General features: G+C 35.8%; 1 protein-coding gene across 1 annotated transcript in view; it reads right to left on the bottom strand.

Annotated features, from left to right (window-relative positions):
* LOC119828243 overlaps nt 1–20,696 on the bottom strand; it is a 26,707-nt gene that overhangs the window by 1,084 nt on the left and 4,927 nt on the right. The window contains exons 3-4 of the mRNA XM_038350346.1: nt 637–733; nt 4–77 (exon numbers count right to left, since the gene is read on the bottom strand). Of these exons, the coding sequence (XP_038206274.1) occupies nt 4–77; nt 637–733 (171 nt within the window). The remainder of the gene's footprint in view (nt 1–3; nt 78–636; nt 734–20,696) is intronic.

Below are 20,696 nucleotides of genomic sequence, written 5' to 3'. Positions count from 1 at the left end.
CGCCGCCTCGCTCGCTCCGCACAACGACGTGAACACACTACTAGACGACACTTCGCGGACGCAGCGACGCTGCTCAGCTATATTAAAAAACATTACACAAATCAAAACTGGAATTTAAAAATGAATGATGACATCCGCGAACATGTTCTTTTTTATTTTATTAGGGCGTTAAAAGTTTCGAGGAAGATATTTTGTACTGTGTTCTGTGAGTCACGAATAAAATATATTGGAATAATCAGAAAGCGCAAGATTGTATGTTTTTGTTTATTATACCGTCCCCATTGCGTTGCCACGCTGAGAATTTGCGTGACCACAATCGTTATTAACAACGAATGAGCTGTATCGACGGTACTAAGCATAATAAACAACATTTTTACTTTCAACGTTTTACATGTTATTGAATAAATCGTGCAGCTTACAGGTTATGTGTGTGAGGAAATTTTCCAATTATTTAAACTTTCGTATAAACCTCTACGTACATATATAACCATTTGTTCTAAGCGACAAGTCCAAAATCTAATGCTGCTTATGAAACAGAAAAACACAATTTTGTGCTTGATAATTTTTGACACATACTAGCTGTTGAGCGGAAAGTTAGTATCGCTTCAAAATCAATAAAACATAAGGGATATATACCAATCATATTGTGCAAGTTGTCGATGACCACCTCGGTGTTGTAGGTGGCGTCCACCGCGCGCTGCAGGAATGCGGTCCACGTGCTCAGCTCGGCTTCCTGAAAGACATTCTACTATAGCCATGTGGAAATCTTTCTATGATCTTGCAATTCTTTACCTCTTTTAACGCATTTTATCTATAGTGTTCAGGATAGGGAAGGCGATAATACAAAACAACCCTGCAATTGCCAAAATATGATCCACGTGAAAGTGAGAAACTACACGGATAACAAACCAAACACTCTCAATATCGGCAGATATAGTTTTACGATAATGCATAGGACTTGTAAAACCATAAAGAATTCATACATCCACCAAATAGATAGTCATACACCTAAATATTGTATCGGTAATAATTCAGGAAGCCATCTTCAGATAAGCTTAATTGACAATTTAATTGAATGGAAACAAGCAGCCATCGACCAGTGTTCTGGGAAGCATCAAATCGTGCACTTGTGTCCGATACCGCCATAAATCACCCATTGTATGGATCGGTGTCAACGTCACCAGAAATGATAGTCACGTCCCATTTGTATAATGACTTTGGCACATTGTTTGCGGCATGTGGACCGTGACGCAGGACATGAGCTAGAACAAGACTGCCATCGGGAATCAGCCGTGACTAGACTGCCCCGAACATAATGGAACATTAGGTCATGAGGTTCCAACCCCGCGTAAATGTCTTCTATAACGCCAAATAAGTTTGTGATTTCAGGTTCTTGTTAGATAATTTCTCGCCCGTTTCGGCTGCACGTAGTAGCATCATACTCCATCAATGGGTTCATTGTACAAGTGATTAGCACGCGTGTATCGACTAGCGAGACAGCGGGGAATCGCTCGCGTCAGACTCCGCGGCTCCCGAAATAAAACATGACATCGCTCTGCCGCCTGGCAACTGGGTGGATATGTTCAGATTTGCACTGCCCGTTTATGACTATATAACTCTAGTCATAGTAATAATGGTCAGTGCACTATTTCAGACGTGTCGGTGTTTGATTTTGTTTATGTGCAAACCACATAGAAGATGTACGGTAATCGTACATTATATTTAGATATGAAGTGTGGATTAGTAGTGTTTTAGGAAAACTTAGTTAATTAGTGTTGTAATATAGTTTGAGTTATTTTTTACAATGATTAAAAAAAATATTTTATCCAAGTATTCGGATATTCGGAAAACGTCGGTTCGACAAAATTTTTACTTTGTTAAGTAATCAATATTTTTACCGTTTTATGTGCGATTTATATAACTTAAATGTATCGATATTGTGCGACAGTTGATATCGCATGCGGTAACAAAAAATTAGAAACTGCATGTCATCGATAAACTCACTAACCACAAAAGATGCATAACCTAGGGATAACCTAGACTTTGCTAGGATTAAGCCGGCCCGAGCGACCAATAAAAACTAACTAAAGCAAACACATCACATCTAAGAAATCCTTAATAATTATATTTCTACATAAGCACTTATTTCAAAATCTATTGAGGACAATATGGAAATTTACCCACATATTAATCGAAGTTTAAACAAATGAGCTAATTTTTATCTGTCGAAGCATCATAACCAGCCAGGAGTATTCGCTAAGCATAAATTCCTCTTTAATGTTCCGATTTTTACTAAATATATCATCATAGAATAGATTTTTCAGAGGCCTATGCTAATGCCCCCTGCATTATTTATATTGAATATTACCATATTTTAACATGAATGTAGGGTCCATTATGGAAAATCTAGGGCACGCGCGATTGGCGTACAATATATAAATAGTAGTGACGGTCACGGGCGCGCACTGACCCATCCCGTCACCGTTATCGGTATGATGTAATGTTATTTTTGGATACGGCGCGAGAAGATCAGGAAAGATTAACCCAAGCACTCGATTAGTAGTATATACTGATGATACCCTAACATGATTTTATATTAAACTGTTTAAAACATCTGACTTAATCTGCGAATATTTCATTGTAGATATGTTAAGTAAATAGAAGCAGTGTGTAACCCTAGGCGCACGACCTACATAATGTAACAGATCGACCCTAAGGGAACCTGCCTAGATTTAGGGCACCATTTTTACTTTGAACATATTTCCCACTTTATTTACATTGAGGACAGTATAGAATATGTTGTTTTTCAGCTACATTGCGTTAAAATATTTACTATAACATTTAGCCCCTCTTATATTACAAAGAGAAATCTTTTGTATTTTTGTGTGTTTGTAACGTTTTCACGCAAAACGCATCGGACCGATTTCAAAAATTATTTTACTATTAGAAAGCTGCAACTTCACTGAGATATATAATATACTGAGATAAATAGTAATATAATCGTTTAATATGCTTAAATCAAGACCTGTTCTTTTCCTTGCATTTCCACGCTCCTAGCGGAGGACGTGATGCCTGTTTTTAGATTTCCCTGCGACCATTGAAGTTTTTTGCCTTTAATAAGGCTGCAATTATTTCTGGAGCCGTGCCTCAATGATTTCCTCTAGGGATATAAATCTCAATGGCGCAGATGTCGCGCGGTGTGTCACACGGTGTCTGTGATCGAATTAGTGGATTCAATGAGTCCTTCCTTCGCCCGCCACCTAACGTATGGCGCGCGATAATTTGCTGACGCCATGCACTAATAATAACTCTGATACACGCTTCAATAATAGATTCATAGACGAAAAATTTTATTACGGCCGTACTCGATATCCATGGTATCGGCCATCGAAGTAACCAAGCAAACATTTTTCATGGCAGCTTTAGCGGAGTAAATTACCTACAGCATTCCAGAAATACAGCAATCGTAAAAAAGACATTAGCTGTGTGACAAACATACAAAGATATCTGGAAAGAGAAAAAAGTCTTATCGTACTATTTTATATAACCCAGTTTTTGTATTACGTAACCTTGATCTTGAAGTTATAACAGCTCCCAATTAAGCGCGCGGCGCGTGCTTTACCGAACTGCAGCGCGTGAACGTGAACTAGTTATTAGATAAAGATTTATTTTTTGCTATCATTAGCGGAAGAGTAAACGACACCGAAGAATCTTGTTTTTAGTTAATAATCTGGTAGTTTTTAAAAGTAACAAAATACTATACTATTGCATAGAGGAACATAAACACGATATGTAGGTCAAAGGCTGTATTTTTTAGAGGATGTAAAGCCACTCGGCTCCGAGGAAAGGGGATCAATGTCAGCTCCTTGCAACGCTGCCTACGGCTTGGAGCTAAGAGAGTAGCGATTCATAGTACCCACAACACATATTTGTTTAAGAACAAATATACATAATATTATGCTCTATTGAGCTTCGCGTTCCACCCTTATTATTTTTTCTAGATTGTGAATAAAAGTTTTAAATCAGAATATAAACAAAAATTCCCTTTTTTTAATTAAAATTTCTAATTCTCCGGCGTCCTGTTCAAAACATATTTATTAAATATATTTTTTTTACGGTATTAAGATAAGATAAATGAGTATTGATATCTAGGCAATAACTCTCGCTTCATTCGTGGCCGACTACGCTCGCCTGAATTGGGTCAGACGGCAGCGCAAGGTTAAGGACCAGCGCGCGCCGCGTTACTTACACTACCGCGCGATCCCATCTCGCTAATCCTTTGACCTACCACATAACGGACTTGCTTCTACTAACTTTATATACTACTGCATGCATGAGCATGGTAATTTTGGAAGTTGGTGCTTATCAAGTGGATCGCTTATCTTTTAATAGTATTGACATAGATATGCTTTAATTAAAAACAATCAATCTATAAAACTATTTTATTCATGTGAAGTTTAACAAGAATTATTGAACTAGCATCTATTTGGAATTGTACTGTATGAATAAAATGACACTCCGCGCCTTCTGTTAAAGAGAAGAAATTCTACCCAGATATAAATAATTGATGTTTCATTATCATAATCGTTCAAAGAAAGTGGGTTGGTAGGATGCGGCGTCGCTTTGAACATGTTTTGTAAGGAAATTGAATTAATTTAGCGTCGGCGTAAATAGTACAGAGATCTGAGATCAGTGGAGGCGACTGCGCCGGTGGCGGCGGTGGCGGGTGACCGAAATCCCTAATTATTATCAATTAACCGCACCACGACTTGCCAACTCAATGACACTGAAATAATGGGATGCCATAGTTTTGGCGTACAAATGTTCGGATTATGTAAAGGATGTTTTTGTTTGTTCAATGTTCTCGTCATAGTGGGGTGGGGATTCAATAATGTTGAGTTTATATTGTAACTATTTTCTTGTAGATTTTACACATTTTTGAAAACGTAAATTCTGTCATTTTGTTAAGACCCAATTTAATGCGTAATAAAAACAAAAAAAAAAACTTATGTGGTTAGAAATTACTGTTCGTTAAATATTTGCCATAGAACACACCACAATAAATCTAACAAAGTAGAAAAGCGTAATCAGTTGCATGCCAGAAGACAACTTTTTAACTCGGTATTTTTCTCGGTTATTTTAAATCTGAATTGGCATTCGGCTTTGATAAACTTTATGCAATATGCGAATTAAAATCGATATGAACCCCAGGTAGGATCGCGTATTTGCGATAAGATTGCAATATTAAATTAGGCAATTGGGACACCCTCGAGTTCTGTAACTGATAAACGATATCTGAATCGGACTTGTGTTTCGGATAGGTTCGCGATACGCTATCGTGACATGTAAATATATGTTAATGTGCAAAGGGTACACATGTGACTTTATATTCTAGTCATTCCGCATGTATTCGTACTGAAATTCAATAAAAAATGTTAAACGTTCCTCTTTTTGTTATTTAGTTAAAGAAAATGTTAATGAAGAACTCTATAATTCATTCTACGATTTAATCATATGTGCAGACGTCTTAAGACTACGTTATTACATTGCATGCATTCATAATGTAAATACTGAATATAAACGAAACGCAAAGTTAATGACATCAAACTTAGTATAGTAATACTAGGATGTTATCCTCATTCCTTAGCGCAGATCTAGGAAGGTACAATATTTATAAGAGATAATAAATAAACACTACATTTTTACATTGGTTGTATGTTATGGCAAAATTTCATAAATTATGAGCGATGTAAATATAAACGTAAGAGTAGGTGCTATATTTGGTATTTCTTTTTATTTGTTAAGACATCATTTCAAAAATATATTAATAATAATATGCTAAAAGTTACAGATGTATAACAGTCGTTGGGTCGCCAACACCGGCCACCGCACACGCGTCTGGGCGTTTGGGTCCTGCGCGTGCGCTTTCACTGAGATTACCGCCAACAATGGAATGGTAGGGCTGCCCTCGTTTTAAATATACATTAAATTTAAATACTTACTTCCCTCTTTAAGCTTAAATTTAAACGCAATGTTCAAACCAATTTATCCCTATGTATTTATTGAAATGCGTGAAAAGTCATACCTCTCTGAGATTTTTTTAGCATTCACTTTATTTAAAGCTTTTTTTGATAGATAATAAATAATATAGCAAAATAGCGCACTTTAATATGACAACATACAGATATGAGAATATAATTTTTCTAAGACGCAATAAAGTAAATATACATTATTAAGAGGGATTAAAGGATTACTGCAATGATTATTGAATTATGACACTGCACAGGCGATCGGATATCTGATACGGGTCAAAGTGCTAGATAAAAGCTAAGTATTGTATTATATAGCAATATAGTTCGAAGCCCTTCCTGCGTAAATTGATTCACGTTCTATACTTAGCTCAGCTCTGGATCCAGTGGCATTACAATAATTACCATTATTGTAATTAGAGGCAACCCTAATTGTACATTAGAAAGTGAAACATATAATCCCATGCGATATGATTGCGGTAACCCGACTTCCGTCACGGTCCGCGCTCGGACAAAGGATAACTGTCGCTAGCGGTACACACCACCACACACCACACACTACACACTAAACACTGCTGTAATTAATACGCGTTCAACTATTGTCTCAAATGTAGAACACGTATGTGATACGATGTAATAAGATACTGAAAACAAAGAAATTTTTTGAATGACAGTTATCTTTGCTTCCGAATTTTTGCAAATTATTGTAAATTAATATTGATGAACTAAAAACTGAATATTTGACAGTACATCTTTTTACATTCTAATGTTCAAAATCATGTAATAATAAGGTAGCATTCAAACCATATGATTATTATTTAAACTCGTGCTGTGATTCCGGCGTTTGAAGTTTTTTTTTTATAATTCAATGTCTAGTTTATTATCAAACGTCTAATTAAAAATCAAACCTTCGGGAAAATTGACTCGCAAGATCGCAACACTGATACTGCCAAGTACCGAAGCAAGCTATTCATCACATGCCGGTCAAGACGATGCAGAACCCCACTAGACGCGAGGCTGTAGGCACTAAGTAAGCACTAAGCACAAAGCAGCACTCGACTCGTCTCGACGTCGCTTACGCCACTTTGTCTATGTAGCTCACTACTCGTGTCATTCTCCCCAAAATCTACACTAATATTCCTTAAAGTTCTGGGAGCGACGTTCTTTCAGGCATGTTTGTAAATAAACACATCGTCAAAATTAAACTTATTAAATGTTCCCCTTATGCAAAGCTTGGCAAAGGAGATCAAACATACTCAATGTGATTTCATTATGTCGTGTTAAAACGCTGGAAAATGCACCGGAATCCGTCCGAGAAAATTCTAGTATTAAGCGCTTCACTGGAGACGCTGTCTACACGTATTTATGCATAGTAAAACGTGTATAAACCGTGTATACTGAAGATGACTTCAATTATAGTTCAAACTTTAGTTTGTGTTAACACAATAGGCTCTTACCGGTATTAAAAGGATTATAATAATTACGAGTGTTAATTGTGAGTGTGTGATATCAGAAAATTATTATTTGCAACTTTAGCTATTGTGAAATGAGTTGACAATTATAATCCATTTTCGATATGAATATTAAGCACATTTCTGCTTGCTCCTCAAAGTCATAAAGTCATAAAGAAATCTCAGCAATCGTGTGTACAAAGCTATCAGCATGACAGATTGCCGCCGGTCACTGACCGCCCACACCTATCAATCCGACTTGTAATTACTTCGATACCTGCGTTGCGTGTAATTATAAAAATGTCAATTTACCAGCTACATTTTTAAACGTCTTGGTAATTTATATTAATTTTTTTTTTTTTTTGTATACGTAAGTACAAAAATAAATATATGTCTTATAAAATTTCAAATATTGATTTTAAAAACTAATATATGTCTCATGATAGTGCTCTCTACGAAATGATGCCCTGCGGCAGGCGCCAAATTCTATTGGGAATATCGCGATGTATTCTGCGACCGATCAAGGTACGTTACGTTAACTGATTTGTGAAACTAGTAGTTTCCCTAACAGGCCACCGTCTAGTCAAAATACTGAAACGTTTAGACACGTATTGAACAAAATAGGACAATTATCTGATTGAGAACCAAAACTTTATACAAAATGAATATCATGGGAATTCCGATTCCGTAATAAATATTAAGCATAGAATAAATATTAAACTGGACATCTCACAGCAACATGACCTTGTAGAACTGGTTCATATATTAAGAGCCTTATGCCTATACCGCGATATGTTTCACGAAATATATAACGTACAACTGAGCACGTCATAATGTTAATAGATATTGAACGGAACACGTAAGTCTCAATACTGGACATAAATTTCACCACAGATAACATAATACTTTACTATTTCACAGACAATTTGGACAAATATAATGATTGTGAGTTGAGTTTATAACATTCAATTTCGTTTAATTTTGTTACTCGTACCTAGCATTTGCTTGCGGCTTCGCGCGCGTTAAATTCGGAGTAGTTTGATAGATGTTATTATACATATAAGCCTTCCTCTTCAATCACTCTATGTATAAAAAAAACCCTAAGTCCGTTGCGCAGTTTTAAAAGATTTAAATATATAGGGACATATGGACATAGAAAGTTTTTGTAGTTTTAATACAAAAAACGCTTTTCAAGTATAAATAAGAGCGGAGTTCAATACAGCAGACATTAAGCCACATATGCGAAATGATTTCCAAATTACCCGCAACACGTAATATAAAATATTCGATAGGAGGCTATCACCGGATCGGCGGTGTTTACAAGATTATCGGCAAATGACAATGGTCTGCCGACTCCGATTAGGGCCGTGTATTAGGGTAAATCGGTCACGTGCTGTCATTTGATATTATCGCACAAGCCAGTTATCTAATATCGTTGCTATGCTTATTATATCGTGTGCTATGATTTACAGAAGTTGAATGCTATTTCTTGATAAGATAAGGTGTCCATTTGACAAATACCAATTATCTTTTAGAAATGATGACAATGATCCTTTTAGATTACCTCTCTTCAGTTCATAAATTATCGATAAATAGGAAATAACGACTATTCTACAATGTCGTGAGGAAACTTCTGGAAGGTTTAATTTGGAAGCAAAATTAAGTTGTGCGTGACTTTCCACAGCGAGAACCGAGCCTACACAAGTTCAAAGTCCTAGATGCGTTGATTGTAAAAACTCGTTCACGTACAGCCAGGTGCGAGTAGCTCAGGTCCAGCATGATTCTCACTTATACATTGTTAGCGCAATGAACTTTGTTTGTTGTACTCATTGTCAAACTATTGCGAATTTCAGCTTCCAACACAACGTTTTCCAGATAATTAATCCACGTCGAAGTATATTAAACTCGTTTGATATTAAAATCCCGTAGACTAGACGTCGAGACGAGTGAACAGTCGGAACTCGGCAGCCGGACATCGAATTTATTTGATAGATATAGCTATATGAAGGGCAGGGAGACCAAACAAAATATAGGTAACGATTTCATCGATCCTTAAAACTGCTAGTGTAAATTTTAATCAATTGAATGAAAGTACATAAATAAAACTATATAACAATATTTCAATGTTTTTATGTTAATAGATGGGTAAATTGATTTGAATTACTATGAAAGGGTTCGTTCTGCTGCAGATAACCGCTAGCAATACGGCTTCACGACTTTTTTTCTGATAATAACGTGTCTTTCCTATTATAACACCTAATTATATTTCGAGTCTATTCCGCTCTGTCAAATTATTATTTTTAATATCAACCCGTACAACAATTCGAACGAAAATATCGTAACTTAGCATGTCCAGTACAGCCGTGTGTATCGACCCAGCGCGGGTTTACTCCCGCACTTCATTGGCTTCGGAGCACCGCGAGCCGATTTCCCGATTACCATTTGTCTATACCTGGTCATTATATACAGTACTATACAGAGAAGCCATTGTCAGTCACACATATCCTTAATTGACCAAGTATGGAAGCCGGTACCGTGACAGCGTTAAATCTAAAAATTAACCTTAATTAATATAACGTAAATTAACTTCTTTTGTCCAACAAACCTTATTTTATTTATATATATTTTATTCAAAGCTTTGGGAATTAATTACCTAGTAACTTCAATCATAATATGTATATATATTTTCGTATTAACACAGAACATTTCTGTGGTCATATATGTATAGCAACATATTCGCGTAGACGTTTCGCGCAGGGCATGATCGCTGATCAGCAATTATGTGACATGTCTCGAGGTCGTTAACAAGATAATTGTCGGAGCTCAATTGGCCACCTCACGACCACCTCGTTAATTGTTTGCGATGTGATTTCATCGACGTCTGGCGCCTTTGTCGAGTGCCGACCACATGCTTACATCCGCGCAACTAACATAATCGAAGGTTGAAATCTAAGCGAACTATCGTGTGGGTTTTTAGCGTGTAACTGGGAAAACTAATTAAACTAACGTTTAGAAAATTAAAAACTTTTCAACGGATTTTAAACGCGATTTATTCATTATATTATTAAACTAACGTTATCAATGTATTCTGATTTTTAGTTGATTATGTGTTATCTGATTGATGTGTTTTATATTAATCACTTTATTTTAGATACTTAAAATCTTTTCACTTTTCATTAAATCACGATATGCCATCGACTCTTCCACATCTTCAACATTTTGAGTATATCGATAGAGCCAAAAAGCAAATTTATATAACATCATCTTTTGCTTTATGTTAGCAGCTAGCTATGATAGCTACATACTACAGATGTAACAACTATAAGTAGTCAATGGGCCCTTAATAAAAACAATAACCTAAAATCGATGTGTATCTCAATTCTTGGCAACAAACACAATGGCTGTTCGAGTCCCGACCTTGCCGGTTTCGCTCACTTCCTACAGCCTCTTTGTTAAGACACATGAATCCACGTTCTCACACGGCTTTTATTTTACAATTAAGCTCGAGTTAACTGACCGGTGACCTTAGACATTTCAACAAGCAGGTATTATTGCGTAAATTTAATTTAGATGGTGGTGATTTTAACTCTTTTTATTAAGGAGAATGGTCTGAATTAAAATTAACCATTTGCTCCCAGCAAATGGTTAATTTTTAATTAATTGAATCCAATAGAAGGTCAAGTTCCGATGAAAAATACGATAATCGTAAGACTTTCTTTGTATCTTAATTCCATAAACCTGTCTATACGAGTGTATCTTATCTAATTCTGGCCAATGACATCTTGTAGAGCCATCTCATTCACAATTTCCCTCATGGTTCAGCCTCAACAAGGCTCACTATTCGCCTGTATGATAATGAGGATTTAGGATGATCCCTGCAAACGGTCTGACATTAGCGTCACGAGATGGACAAACGCTTGCAAGATTGGATAATGGCGGGAAATGATATCATCACTTTCTCCACGCACTGAATCAGCCGCAAGCTTTAACGCTTCTGCGAATATTGCATTGTTTGCGTTTCAGTTTGAATCTTTCCCGCGAGCTCTTAATTGATCATTACGCCGGCCTTAATCTGCGTTCATCATGACGCAGTGGCCCAGAATACGAATTATTCTCAGAATTTATTTAAATAAAGGTACACAATATGTTTTTATATAAAAATTATTTAATTTGGCCCAGTGGCGTTGAACTGTATACCTTATTTGTCATGGTATTGCGGGATGTTTTATATATTGTATTATATATAAAACATCCCGCCTCAATTACGACAGTATCTAACCGCCTGCAATAATTTACTTACATGTATGATTTTTATACCATCTTAGTATTAAAGGCGATAAAAAATTAAACGTATCGTGCTATTGTTAGATCTAGTAGATAGCAATAAACTTTTAATAAAGACATGCGCTCTTTTTATATAGAAGAAGACGCTAAGATAAGGGAATAGATACTGACTATTCTAAGTAACGTAATTGAAAGTTTGTAAAATCATCCTTTAGTACACGTTTCTGTATGTTAGTTTAATTAGAGTACTAAAGTGTTTATTCCTACACCAAGAAATGGTCGTGACTTTTTTAACAATTGAGGTTGTACTTAAACTAAATTACTCAATCAACTTTTCCAAAGTAAAATGAGAAAAGTTTTTATGGTTTTAAATTGCTCAGTGGCTTTTGAAGATCGCAGAAAAGGCTAAATAATATAATTTGAAAGCAGGGGATAGGCTTAGATCTCTGTGTATGCGTTGCCCGCTTTTAAGGGATAAGGGATGAGGAAAGGATTGATGAATGGAAAGAAGGAATGGACTGGGAAGGGCTAGGAGAAGGAAATAGGCCTCCGGCTCCCTCACTCACCGTATGAAACACAATAGCAAGCCATTATTTCACGCCGGTTTTCTGTAGGGGTGTGGTAGTTCCCCGGTGCGAGCTGGCCAAATTCGTGCTGAAGCGTGCTCGACTCCCACAGTACATAGATTAAATGTGTTAGAGCATACATGTGACTATCCCCTTAGACCGCGAGCGTCCGTGAAGTGTTGCCGTTCCCACTGAATGAAAGCCACGATTGGACACCGCAGTTAGCATAACCGATTTGATGGATAGTTAGCAGAACGTGAGCATTAACGAGATCAAGTGTGAAAAATTGCAGAGGTCAGCGGGGGCGGCAATCATAGAGCCGGGTTAACGGACTCGAGGTCAACTACAGCACGAGAGCTCACTGCAGCGGCCAGCCCTACACTTGCGAATACGTTATTTGTTTATATAGTCGATTTCCGCCCGCGGCTTTGCCCGCGAAGTCAAAAGAAAGGGACAGTTCTCGTACTAATGCGATTTGCGGGATATAAACTATCCTATGTCCTTCCTCGGGTCTCAAACTGTATCTGGACCGTGTGTAAGTTTCATCCAAATCGATTTAGTGGTTAAGTCGTGAAGAAGACTTTGTTGTTTCAAATTAATATATCCTAAAGAATATAGTTTCGCTCTGCATCTCATTGGTTTTTACCTGCTATTGTTTGCAACGCTTAATGTAATATTATGTTATAAGTAGTACGCGACGCGGCCGCCACTCACACGTAATTCTTACGTGCTCTATTTCTTTAGGTTCATGTCAACTAATAATATAGTGATGTGTATGCATAACAGTCTCGTTCGTTCACTTTTTCAGTAAACCAAGCGACCTGTAGTTTAAGACGTCTACGAGAAAAAAAATTCTAAATGGCCCACTTATGATTAATATTGTTTGTTTTTTTTTTTGCTTAATCCCAACTAACACTATAAAACCGAAAGTAATTCTGTCTGACTCTCCGTCTGTCTGTCTGTCCCTTCACCTCGCCTAAACCACTAAACCGATTTGGATGAAATTCGGTACATATATAATTTGAAATCCGAGAAATGGACATGAAATTTTTTATCCCGGAAGACTCACGGGAACGGGAGCTACGCATTAAACCCCGGACTGTCTCTTTAGCTATGACTACGCGAGCGAAAGCTAGTTTAAATATAATTCTAATGACGAATTCATCTTGCCGTGTATATGTAACTAATACGAGCGGCACAAAGTCTGCCGTAGCAACGACGTTCGTGGTCAATGTATCGTCTAGACTCAAGACCCACAAGGCGCGGGCCGCAGCCGGCAAGTGTGCCAGCTAATCACCTTTACGTGGCTTTACGCATTGTTTCAGTAAACCGATCTCGGACACTCAATATTGACGCGCGGATCGTTAAATAATTCAGGTCCGCGAAACGACCGCGCTATTTTTGTGTCAATGGATTTTAGTAACTACTTTTTTTACGCCATAAACGGGCAACTGACCTGGTTGGTGGTTCGCCCGATGGTAAGCGATCACCACATCTGCGAATGCAGGATTGATGACTGGAAAGAAGGAATGGACTGGGAAGGAGCAATAGGAGACGTACCACCGAGAATCTTTTTGCATAAGAAACACAAATAAACATGTTTATGTTTTAGCCTTCCTGTGAATCTATATCAATAGCTAATAAGTTACATATAGAAACGGAAAAAAATGTAAACAAGCAATTCAATGTGTGACCAAATTAACCAACAATAATAACAATTGACAGTCATTCGTGTGTATAATATTGCTATTTATTTCTGACACAGTTGATAGATTCTGATAGATATTTGCTATAAAATAAGCTACTTTGATAAAATAAAAAAAATCACTAGTAAAATCGAGATTAAATCGGTTGCTGCGAGAGTAGACCGTAAACTCACTGAGTAATTTATATCGTACGAGAATTGCATTATTTGAGAATGAAGAGAGATAAACCGAAGCCCTCCGAAAATATAGAGGAAATTTTACAAAATAACCGAATTATAAAGTCATGTATCAATCAAGGCAATATACATCCATACCGTCCGTCCATCCGAGTAATCAGAAAAAAAATAATTCATCTCAATTATGTACAGGAACGTTACGTCTGTACCGAATCCATAATATATTTACGATCAGCAGTTTATCCCGCAGAGAAAGCGTACATTTCCCCCATTCAGCTGTAATCGTAGCACGCGCACAAAAACGAGCACCGCGGTTCCGCGTATTTATGCTGAGTCGTATCAGATGTGACACAGGAAATACTATCCAATGATTAACGTGCGTCAGCGCTCATAGATTCTTTAGCGTTTTTACGTCCATTAACGGCATATGGCGAGTAATGAGAATTCGTGGAAATACTCATAGGTGTTTTTTTGTTTTGATCTTATATGCCGGTTCTAAATTTGAACTTAATAAGGATTATCTTGATGATTAACTTTTACAATACATAATACGTTGAGTTAGATATAATATTAGGAAATAAACAAAATACTAACTTCTTCAGTGTCTTCAAATAAAAACTGTCCTTTTTTAAAGTAAGCACATAACCTGTATAGTCAGATTGATTGACCCTTGTTTTGTAGTGTGATGATTTTTGTAGCATACAGGTTGGACTTTCGTGATCACGCATACCACGCTCAGCGGACATCCACGGTGGACACCGACCCGACACAGTAACCCAGTACCACTCACATCCACTTAGCACCTTCATAAATCAACTGACAGCATTATTGAAACTATATATACGAGATTATCTAAGTGTAAGGAGGACGGATGAACTACTGTTATAGAAATCGTTTCTACTAATACTGACGATACATGTGTGTGAGGTTTGCGGATGGTTTCCCTTGACTCTAAGAGGCGTACAAACAAACTTTTCTATGGCCATGATAATACGTTTAAATTTACTATATATACGTGAACATTTTTAAATCAATGTCTGGATTATAATTACGTTGGATTCAGCTATCGTTTGAAACAGACATTTTGTCGACTTCTAATTTCATTTGTTTATGATTTACATGTACAATGTTTTGGAGGAATATCGTCTGCTTACTGCTAAAACGAGATAAATGCATTTTTTTACTAAATTGAGTTATGAATAGAGATAGGTGTAAAATTTCACGCGCTATCTACTGGTAAAACCCAATAAATGCAAAACCCAAAGGCTGCTGAGATAACAAATTTGAAAAAGTGATAACTTCTTAGTTTTGACTTAAAATATTCCAGTATAACATAATAAATAATCTTATGTCCTAAATCCGTTTCAGATAATACAGTCAAACAACAATAAATACGTTAAAAGCTTTTTACATTTTATAATTACATAGTAAAATAGTAAGAATTACTCTGAAAAAATGTCATATACGCATTTATTTTATTTTACAAGTTGAATACAATATCTTCTTTTTTGCTTGTTTCTTTACGGCAAAAACGTTATAAATGTAATTTATGCTTTTTTACGTGTAACGAATGAAAGTATTCGGTCGCAGTTGTCACATTTTGTGCGCGCTTGCTCCACGAATAGTACGTAAATAAAATATAATAGTTTAAAAAAACTATAAAACACGCTTTAACAAAAATCATATTTTGCAAATTGAAAACTGGAATAATTTTATCAAATTAGTGTATTGTCATCGGTCCTCAATAAATCTACAAAGTTTGAACGAAATCTGGCCGTTTAAAGTGGGTCAAAATCGCGCCCAAAGAAGTCAGTTACAAACAAACAAACAAACATACAAACAAACAAACAAACATACAGGTGAAGTTAATATAAAAGCGTGTTAAAATTGATAGATACATTGCTTCATAATCGACTTTGAAATATATTAAAACTATATATATAGAGATTAAACCTAAAGTAGTGAAAGGAGAGTCATTTTATGTGAACTTTTGTAAATTTTAAGGATATTTTGGTTGCTCTTGTTTTGTTTAACAATTATGCATGGTATGTTTGCTTTTGCAAACTTAAGGAATAGGTATAACTAAAAACAAAAAATAAATTGATGACTTGAAGGTGTTGTAAATAATAATTTGGCTCTGTAACACTCATGTTTTTCCAATAGTTCCTTTAATACCTACCCTCTTTCCCTCCATTATCCAAGCGCACGATTTACTGTTAATTTACCTACTTTGTCTTTTTAATTTTGTACGTATGATTTTGATGAAGAGCCTGGTCCTTCCCGTCAAAGGTTTTGGAGCCCAGTTTCGAACTGCACTTTGACTTTGTGCGATTCTAGGGCGAATATAGTATAACTGTTAAAAACCCCACTTACAACCCGGATCCAGGTTCTTTAATACAACCAGAGGATTTATTCGGCGAACAGTGGGTTATTAACAAGGATGAGAACATAGAAAATGTGCGATTCTATGAAAACTGTAATTCTGTAGATGATGTAGTTCAACCTGAAGCCGGCGGATTTATGGCGCCGCCGGCACAGGTGCCGCCATCATCTGACGCATATCAAGTCGTATTATCTACTTGGGGGCTCTTATTGAAACAAGCATTCGATGCTACACGGAAAAAACGGAAAAGAAAACGATGTATGAAACCGGAACTTCAAAAAAAACTGGAGGGTAAATGTCACAAAGCTAAGAAGATGGTTTACCTTATTCTACAAGAAAAAAAGAAAGGACGGGTTTAATACCAAAAGAGATAAGATGAGAGAAAAGAGACTGGGAAATGTTTCTATAAATGTACCTACTGTTGAATGTCCAGAAGAACGGAATAAATTATGTCGTCACTACTGGAGCTTAAGTTACAGCGTGCTAATGAATTTCATTCTTGGTAATGTCGAAGTTGATACTCCAAAAAGAGTTCTTACTATACGTGGACCAAATGACAGCGTCAAATCACAATGGGTGTTTCTTTTTTCATAACGAAGAGAAAAAGCAAGTATGTTAAAAGTTTTTGTTTTACACAATAGCTATTTCTCCGACTGTGAATGATGCTATTTAAAAGCGAAATTATATTTGTCTGTATAACGATACTGATAAGAGAGGTAAAAACGAACCTTCAAATAAGCCTAATGAAGTTGATGTGAACTTTATGAAAAAGCACAAAGAATGGAGCCACAGGCAAACTTCGAAGCGTCTTAATCTTGATGCTTCATTGTCAAAGACTAAAATGCATCAAATTTAAAAATAAAAGTGCACTAAAAATAACATGATTCTAAAATGAAACTATACAGAACCAAAGAATTTAGATTCAACGAATCGAATCTCAAAAACTACGGAGCCTTCTGTACGTATTAACACTAGAGCTAGATAATACTACGCCTTATATTAATTCTATTGTCTTAAATGAACTTTACCTAAATCCTTTGCCCATCAAGTGAAGCTAAAAGATAGAATTTATGTACTAAGACAATAATTTCTGAGGAATATCATGGTTGAAACTCCTCTTTACCAACTAAATCCTGTGAAGAAGATCCTTTACCTGAACCTTCGATTGACGAAGAGTCAGAGGAAAATTAAGATTCTTTTATCCATTTTATGTTAAACTTAGTAATATAAATGATTGTTTAGTTCAAAATCGTTTCATTTATTAACGCGATATAAAATTTATTTTATTTTATAGATCTCTTGTATTAAGTTTATAGTTCCTAATAAGTGATATACATATATTTTCTACAGGTAAAATAAGTTAAATACAATAAAAATGTCATTATTTTGGCGAATTTAGTCTATAAAATTCTTTCCTATGAAATAAATAGTGTCAAATACAACAAACTATTAGACAAAACTAAAATGAGTTTCTGCTACCATTGAATTCAGAAGATATAACACATTTTTTAAATACAGGTAAAACATATTAAATGCTACCCTCTTTCGATCTAAATTAAATTTTAAATGGTTTTTACTACAGCTACATATCTTATTAGGGTAAATCTTAAAAGAAGGGTAGTTAGCGCAACATTTAGCATTAAAACTTTATTAAATAATGAGTTTGGAATAGGATAAACTAGTACCTAAACTTTCAAAACTCATTTACTTGAAATGTCCCCAACAGCACTTATTATTATTTACCAGTAAGCAGACGATATGTTTGTTATTATTTGCACAATACGTAGTGTAACCAAGGTTCGAAACTGTTCCTTTGATATGCCATAACACACCGAGAAAGACGGGACCTAAACCAGATAAACACCTTTGATTATAATCTATTATAATATTATAAAAAAATTATGTTTTAGTGTTTGTTATGCTTTAACATCCAAAACTAATATTAATAAAAATATATACCTATTTATATCTACCGAGTAGGTAACATAACATATTCTCTATCAGTCGCCAAACCGGGCGAAGCAACAGCAAACGTCTATGGTTCTATACAAGTAAATCAACATCGTAACAACATAATATAAACTTTGTGTATAACTTCAACAACATTAAACCTTTATTAAAACAGCAGGAGAATAAGTAATAACCTGCTCGAAAGTGTCGAGTGCTCGTGTCAGCTGCCAAAGTGCGCACTCACTAACGAAGGTTGCATGAATAGCCTACCCTTGCCTTACCCCTGCAGCATTTATACCACCGCAACACTATGCGTGATTATGTGTCGCCTAGTTTCCGTTGGGCTCTGATGCAACAGAGGTTATAGAGGTGAAGACTAGGTATGTATGTTTGTATTGTCGAACGCTCCATCTCGGAAACTATTGGCACATTTATCGAGGAAGGCTTGAAGGCTTCAACTGTGTAAGCAATGAAAAAGATGCATTGTTAACGGGAAAAATTGAACATATAATGCATTCTCGCGCGTACGATGTCGCAGGTAAAACAATGTCTTGTTTGGAAATAATAAGTCGTAAACTGTGGACTAATTACAAACAAAAATGAGTTAGTGCAGAAAACATCTCAGTCAGATAATGAAACTGCGAGTAATTATTATAATTACACGTTTCTTGCGTACAGCACCCACTAATAGCAAGTTAAAACTGTTCGTGTGTTCTTAGTTCTTGGTGCTAAACGGTAAAACATACATTTAAAAGAAGTACAATTATGTTTCTTTTAGATTGCACTCAGTCGGATAACAGCACTCAATGAGACATAAGCTCGTTTATGTATGTTTATCCTTATTATGATCAACGCTCATTAAGCAAGTCTCTCTTATTTTAATTTTCATATCATGTGTTATAAATAAATAATATAGTTTCAAAAAAACTAAGACGCGATCACGCGTCACCGATCTTATGTTATCAAAGTTTAAATTAAATTTGTCTGTCTAAAATGGGTCAAAATCGAGACTAGAGGAGTCGGTTACGCAAAAACATTCAGTCGAAGCTAATACAAGCGAGGTAAATTAGCTAGTTGTTAATAATCCTACCCCGTTACATAACGCTGAATCAGCCTCCATTCCCATACAGTCTAGTCTATAGACAAGGTACAGGTTTTCGATTGCCTCAGAGCTGGCGTTGTCGACAAAGCATTGTTTTCATTCCCACTGTTCGGCTTTTTGTGGCAAAGTAACGATACAGATAACGTTTATTGTGGAGCAACACGAGTTCATTACATGTTATAAAATATAACGAATTGTTGTTACTGCCTTGCTTCATAAACATCTACGATTAAGATATTTATAGGAGTTAACTTGCAACGATTTTCTAATCCTATTTGTGGTTGTATCAAATAATGCCTGGTTATATCTCAAATCAGGATAAGATTCTGATAGAATCTACAATAAATCATAAACTTATCATCGACAACAAGAAGACAATACATTCAATGTGTAATATTTAATAGGATAAATGTCACGAATGAGGCCAGTTAGCAGCGGGGAAGTACTACACCTCCACAGAAAACCGGCATGTTCGGTGATTGGGGGAGTCGGAGGCTCATTTCGCAAACAAAATAAATTGTCTTATAAAATCGATCCGTGAAACTGATACATAGCACATCTACATCTACAAGGGGACACGGGAATTCATATCGGTATAATAAGTTTATTCCACGTACGCATTTAGAATTATTACAATTGATCAGAAAATTCAATTGTATAGAAAGTTGCTATGAACCCGTTCTTAGCCGGGTAATTATACGATTGAATAACTTTAATACCGCTCGATTGTAAACAACTAAATAAAATTTAAACTTTAAAACATTGAATTGCAGTTTAAAAATATGAAGCTAACATTTAATTAAGTATAATTTAGAAGTTTTGTTATTTATTCAAGAGTACAATACAATTTTGAATTCACATTTAAATTCTTGGAAGTAGCATGAAAAAATCGTCGGTCGTGATACCGCCAACAAAGACGTAGTTTGTGTGTAAAAAGTTCATTGTGTTTTGCAACAAATTGAATATAATTTATCGAGATACATTGCCCTCTCGTAATAGCTTTTTTATTAATGTTATGCCCAAGAGACAGCATATATAATAATTAATAT

This window comes from Zerene cesonia, chromosome 7 (assembly GCF_012273895.1).
Source record: "Zerene cesonia ecotype Mississippi chromosome 7, Zerene_cesonia_1.1, whole genome shotgun sequence".
Taxonomy (NCBI): domain Eukaryota; kingdom Metazoa; phylum Arthropoda; class Insecta; order Lepidoptera; family Pieridae; genus Zerene; species Zerene cesonia.
Note: the sequence above shows the minus strand (reverse complement) of the source record. Positions and strands in the feature narration are given on the sequence as shown.